At 36.2% G+C, this 5,938-nt stretch overlaps 1 protein-coding gene across 1 annotated transcript; it reads left to right on the top strand.

The window, feature by feature from the left end:
- Nucleotides 1-703: 703 nt before the first annotated feature.
- On the top strand, nt 704-3,816 carry LOC135086643 (catalase). Its single transcript, XM_063981396.1, has 2 exons — nt 704-835; nt 1,860-3,816. Exons 1-2 carry the CDS (start codon nt 779-781, stop codon nt 3,324-3,326), a joined length of 1,524 nt encoding a protein of 507 aa, XP_063837466.1. The 5' UTR covers nt 704-778; the 3' UTR covers nt 3,327-3,816.
- Nucleotides 3,817-5,938: the final 2,122 nt, after the last annotated feature.

The following is a 5,938-nucleotide window of genomic DNA, read 5'->3' as shown; positions in this document are numbered from 1 at the left end:
TCGAAACTCAGTTATTCTACGGTAAAAAGTTGTGAGATCCATGTAATACCAAGTCCAGGCCAGGAAATCTTTAACGTTTTACATAAATATATTGACTTGGCCATCGCATGAAAACACGTGTAAATTAAATTATTTAGTGCGATGGCCAAGTCAATATATTTATGTAAAACGTTAAAGATTTCCTGGCCTGGAGTTGGTATTACATGGATCTCACAACTTTTTACCGTAGAATAACTGAGTTTCGAGACTTGGTTTTTTTGACAAGTATTGTTTTTGATGGGATTAATTTTTAATAAAACAATTTCCCGCCTTTTTTACAGTTTGGTTCTCTTGGTCGCGACATTTGACGTTATCTGTCAGTCAAATTATGCCAATTTTTTCGTTGAGTTTGAGGGGATTTTTTGTGAGAAAAGTTGAAAAGTAAAGTGCAATAAATATAAAAAACCGTAGGCAAGACCGAGCAGAAAAGTGCAGTGAAATAGGTACCTACTCATATCAGTGACTATTATTTTGACTTTCTTCATTTCTCTACGTTAGTGGTTAGTGTATCATTTTTCGCTACCTTGACCCTGCATGCATAGACTCGGGTAAGCACTGCGTTAACTACAAAGTTTTGAGATTTATAAATGAGCAAGTCACCCGGTTGCGCATGTTTGGTGTGATAGTTGTTTATCGGAGCCAACTCTATATAAAGGGGTTAGCACGCGTCGCGAGTGGTATTTGCGTCTTCGGTGCGCGTCCAGTGTGTCGCTCCGGCTTGCTAATACAAATAAACAACATGGCTTCAAGAGACCCCGCCTCTGACCAACTCATCAGTTACAAGAGATCTCAAAAGGTATGTTGATTATCCATACAAGTACTTACTCTTATGGATTGCCTGTGTAGTTAGTGTGTGCAAGTTAGGGTGTAACTTTATTATACCTACGCATGAATTTGGTATTCATTGGGCTGTCAAGTATGAATTCATTAACTTGAATGTTATTCCAGAAGTGTCCAAGTTCAAGTGGCTACACTTGAATTTATCAATGTTGTATTTTAAGAATTGTAGTGCCCAAGTAACAATATAGTTGAGTAACTGGTTGTGTGAAGTGGCAGTCATGATGTACTATGAGTGAAACATAATTGACCTTTGCACACTTTGCCTATCTGTTTATCTTTTAGCGGCTAGTATTTGCTGTGCTTCAATCACTATTAAAGTTAATGATGTAAATAGTTATTTTCCTACTATTGTTTGTGTTCCAAGTACCATAAAGCTTGGAGTAGGACTATTGTTTATAATTTTTTTTTGTTGATTGCAATTTCTGTAAACTATGAATGTTGGTATATTATGACAATCTAGAAATACCTAACTAAAGCTATTTCTAATAGTGTATCTTCACAAATTTTTATATACAGAGTAATTATTTAATTGATGTTTTTATGCCTGTTTAAATTCATTCTTAACACAAAGAATCTGATTCTGATCTGCTATTCTATTCTACTTCTTTTTGTTAATACAAATAATAAAATAATGCAAAGCGAAATCTAATTTGCAACTTGTTAAATAAGTAAATTGTGGGTGTTTTCTGAAGCAAACCTTTATAACAAGGCTGCTCAACTCCAGGCCCGCAGGCCACAGTGTGGCCCCCAAAAGAATTTTAAGTGGCGCATGTACAGTTTGAAAAAAAAAAAACCAAATAAAAAATCCCGCCGAGCACAGTACAAACTTTAAGATCTCTCTGAAGTTAGCTGTCAAAAATGTAGGTGGCCCGTCGTTAACGACTGAATCCACCGTTTGGCCTCATTCTTCAAAAGGTTGAGCAGCCTTGCTTTATAAGATTTGGATGATAAATATTATATTGAGCCTTTTTTATTTTTAGGACTCACCGGGTTTTATAACCACAAAGTTTGGAGCACCTGTGGGCGTGAAGACTGCAATTCAAACTGTTGGCAAGAATGGACCTGCACTTTTGCAAGATGTCAATTTCCTGGATGAAATATCTGCATTTGACAGAGAACGTATTCCGGAACGAGTAGTTCATGCTAAGGGAGCAGGAGCTTTTGGCTACTTTGAAGTTACTCATGACATAACTAAGTATTCGGCAGCCAAGGTTTTTGAAACTATTGGGAAGAAGACACCTATTGCTGTGAGATTTTCTACAGTTGGTGGTGAAAGTGGTTCAGCTGACACTGTTCGTGATCCCAGAGGTTTTGCTGTTAAGTTTTACACTGATGATGGTAACTGGGATTTAGTTGGTAACAACACACCTATTTTCTTCATCAGGGACCCTACTCTTTTCCCCAGTTTTATTCACACACAGAAAAGAAACCCTGCCACTCACTTGAAAGATCCTGATATGTTCTGGGATTTCCTTACATTAAGGCCAGAGACTGCTCATCAAGTTTTGTACTTATTTGGTGACCGTGGTATTCCTGATGGATATAGACACATGAATGGCTATGGGTCCCACACATTCAAACTTGTTAATGCCCAAGGTGTAGCCCACTGGGTGAAGTTCCATTACAAAACCAATCAGGGCATTAAAAATTTGACTGTTGAGAAGGCAGGCGAGCTTGCATCTTCTGATCCTGATTATTCAATCAGAGACCTTTATAATGCAATTGGTAAGGGTGATTTCCCATCTTGGACCTTGTATATCCAGGTCATGACAATGGCTCAAGCAGAAAACTGTAAATTCAATCCGTTTGATCTTACGAAAATCTGGCCTCACGGCGATTATCCTCTTATCCCTGTTGGAAAATTGGTATTGGACAAGAACCCTAAAAATTATTTCGCTGAAGTGGAGCAAATTGCATTCAGTCCTTCAAATCTGGTGCCAGGCATTGAACCTTCTCCTGATAAGATGTTGCAAGGACGTTTGTTTGCATACAGTGACACGCACCGTCACCGTCTTGGAGCCAATTTCCTGCAGATTCCTGTAAACTGCCCATATCGCGTAAAAGTGGCCAACTACCAGCGTGATGGACCGCAAGCAATGGACAATCAAGAAGGCTGTCCCAATTATTTCCCTAACTCATTCTCTGGTCCCCAGGAGTGCCCACGCGCACAACGTTTACAGCCACGTTACAATGTCAGTGGCGATGTTGACCGTTACGACAGTGGACAAACCGAAGACAACTTCTCTCAAGCGACTCTTCTTTACAAGACGGTCTTTGATGATGGTGCTAAGCAACGTTGTGTAGAAAACATTGTCGGAAATCTGAAAGATGCTGCTGGATTCCTTCAAGAGAGAGCCATTAAGATCTTCACTCAAGTACACCCTGATTTAGGCAGCAAGGTCGCCGCTGGTTTAGCGCCTTACAAGAAGTACCATGCTAACTTGTAAAGCATGTGTGGTTGTATGAGACTTACGGGTGCTGTGTTATTTTATTTATATCACATTCTGTTTTTTACCAGTTTTATTGGGAATATGGTTTAAAGTACAATATTATGTTTTTTATTTTAAATGTATTTACATTTTCATAGCAATTTAAAGTGTCTGTAATAATGTTTCCATAATAATTAGTACTTTAATATGGTTTAAGTACAATATTATGTTTTTTATTTTAAATGTATTTACATTTAATCATAGCCATTTAAAGTGCCTGTAATAATGTTTCCATAGTAATTAGTACTTTAACTACTTCATTGTTCAGTTTAATCTATTGAAGTTTTATAACATTTACAATAGGTACCTACTTCTTATAGTGCATATTGTTGTACTATAATATTTATTAGGTAGTTTTTACACTATTTGTATTTATTCACTTTAATCGACTGATTTTCGAGTGTTAATAATATCATAGTAGAAATATACGCAATATATAAAAACTTTATGTATCATACTTATTTATTAAAAAACAATGCTGCCCATTATAAAAGTCAATCCATGACCTAAAGGGTCATCATAATAAGTTTTTAAATCAATTTATTTTACATAATAGCCTATCGGCGGCCATACAGTGGCGTAGCGTGGCTTTTCGCCGCCCGGGGCCGTCCGGAAATCCGCCGCCCTTTATTTTAATTATAAATATTATATTGAATGGACTTCAGGTACACTATTCACCTTATTTGTTGAAAGTCAAAATAAACTACCACGCACTGCTTCAGAAGGAAAATACATTAAAAAGAAGCAATTGCTTGAAACCCACAGGAAGTTTGATTTTCTTAAATAGCTCAGCTTTATTATGTAACACTAGGTGTATAACAATAAACAATAATAACAAGTATTAAAGTATTTATTTGTCAATTGAGAGTAAATATTATCTTAAATTATATACAGTGTGAGTCACGTTAAAGTGTACATATGAAAAAAACATACGGGTCGAATTGAGAACCTCCTCCTTTTTTTGAAGTCGGTTGAAAATAGATTAAACTAGACCTATTTTTATCGACAAAAAAGAGGTCAAAATTTTTTTGAGATTTTTTTTTAATTTTTGATTAGAATTTTTTTTTCTTCCAATTACTTATTTTAAGAAAACGTAATAACTTTTAAAAAAACTAAGCGGTATATCCTGATAAAATAAAAACAGTAATAATGCTAAATAATAGGCGATACTAAAAAAATACATAAAATACACAAAAATTGCCAACAAATAATAAAAAATGATACTTTTTGAAAAAAATCTGCTTTTAAATTCGTGTTTTTTTGGTTATTTGATAAATTTCTCCAAAAAATCCCCCTATAACAGGTGGTTTTTATTACTTTGCATTATTTTCTATCGTATTATCTTTGTAAAACCAAAAATCGCATGTCTCTATCCCTATCACAACATTTGCTATGATCGTTGGATCAATCATCCAGTCATCTTCAAGTTTGGAGTCAATAATATATTTTAATAATCCCAGAGAGCCGGACTTCATAAGCTCTTTTTTACGGGTTAGTAGTTGTTTCGCACGAAATGTGCGAAACGCCTACTAAAAAATATTAAATTATTATTGAAATAGGACGTTTCGCACATTCGTGCGAACGAATTTCGTGCGAAACGACCACTAACCCTTTTTTACAGTCTGGATTTGTTGCAGCTACGAACGCTCGTAGACGTGCGCGCTCATGTTGGAACTCATCATCTGTATTTATGTCTCGAGGAGCTTGATCTAGATTAAGTTTTTCTGAGCCCAGCATTACTTTGCAGCTTTTGGAATCGATCACGAATTTCAGCAATTACTCTGTCTATTGAATTGAACATTGTTCGCCTGAGTTCATTCTCGTACGATAACCCAACGTCTAAAGATCCATCGCCAAAAAGATGCTTTTTCTTGATTTGTCTTGGGGGTTCTACTGAAATTCCAAGCTCTTCATATAAACTTTTAGCATATTGTAGAGCTCGTCGCGCGCCGACCAAGCAATTATCGTCCTCTCTTGCGCACACTTGTGCGTTTCGTTTCGCTTTATCGGTACACTAGTATTATATTATTATCTGTGTCGGTACGTAACATATTACGACGCGATTTGGAATAACTTTTTTTTCTTGTTCATGCAATGTTTTTTTTTTCTTATCCGCCGCCCCCTTTCATATGCCGCCCGGGGCCATGGCCCCCCCTGCCCCCCCCAAGCTACGCCACTGCGGCCATAGTTACGTATTATCAAGTTTATTTTATTTAAAAAATACTCCTGGAAAACGTCAGGAAAATTCTACTTCCTACTAATATTATAAATACGAAAGTTTGGATGTCTGGATGTTTGTTACTCTTTCACGCAGAAACTACTGAACGCATTTTGATGAAACTACAGTATTATTGTTTATAACCCAGAATAACATATAGGCTATAATTTATGACGATCTGTGACAAACAAAATTTCGCGCAAGTGAAGCCGCGGGCAAAAGCTAGTTAGTAATAAATAAAATTGGTTTCGGCCAAGTATCTGGGGATAAATATCAATTAACTCATATTTTTTTATAGCTGAAGACATGAAAATTCTTAAATCATTTATGCTTTTGGTGAACAAAATCTTTA

Source organism: Ostrinia nubilalis, chromosome Z (assembly GCF_963855985.1).
Source record: "Ostrinia nubilalis chromosome Z, ilOstNubi1.1, whole genome shotgun sequence".
NCBI classification, from domain to species: domain Eukaryota; kingdom Metazoa; phylum Arthropoda; class Insecta; order Lepidoptera; family Crambidae; genus Ostrinia; species Ostrinia nubilalis.
The sequence above is the reverse complement of the archived record's forward strand: the minus strand, read 5'-3'. Positions and strand labels throughout refer to the sequence as shown.

What these genes read in the sequence shown, in the direction of transcription:
- LOC135086643 (XM_063981396.1), top strand. Translation starts at nt 779, where the DNA reads ATGGCTTCAAGAGACCCCGCCTCTGACCAACTCATCAGTTACAAGAGA. An exon ending in GTTACAAGAGATCTCAAAAG is followed by an intron (nt 836 to 1,859) that starts GTATGTTGATTA and finishes TTTTATTTTTAG; the next exon opens with GACTCACCGGGTTTTATAAC.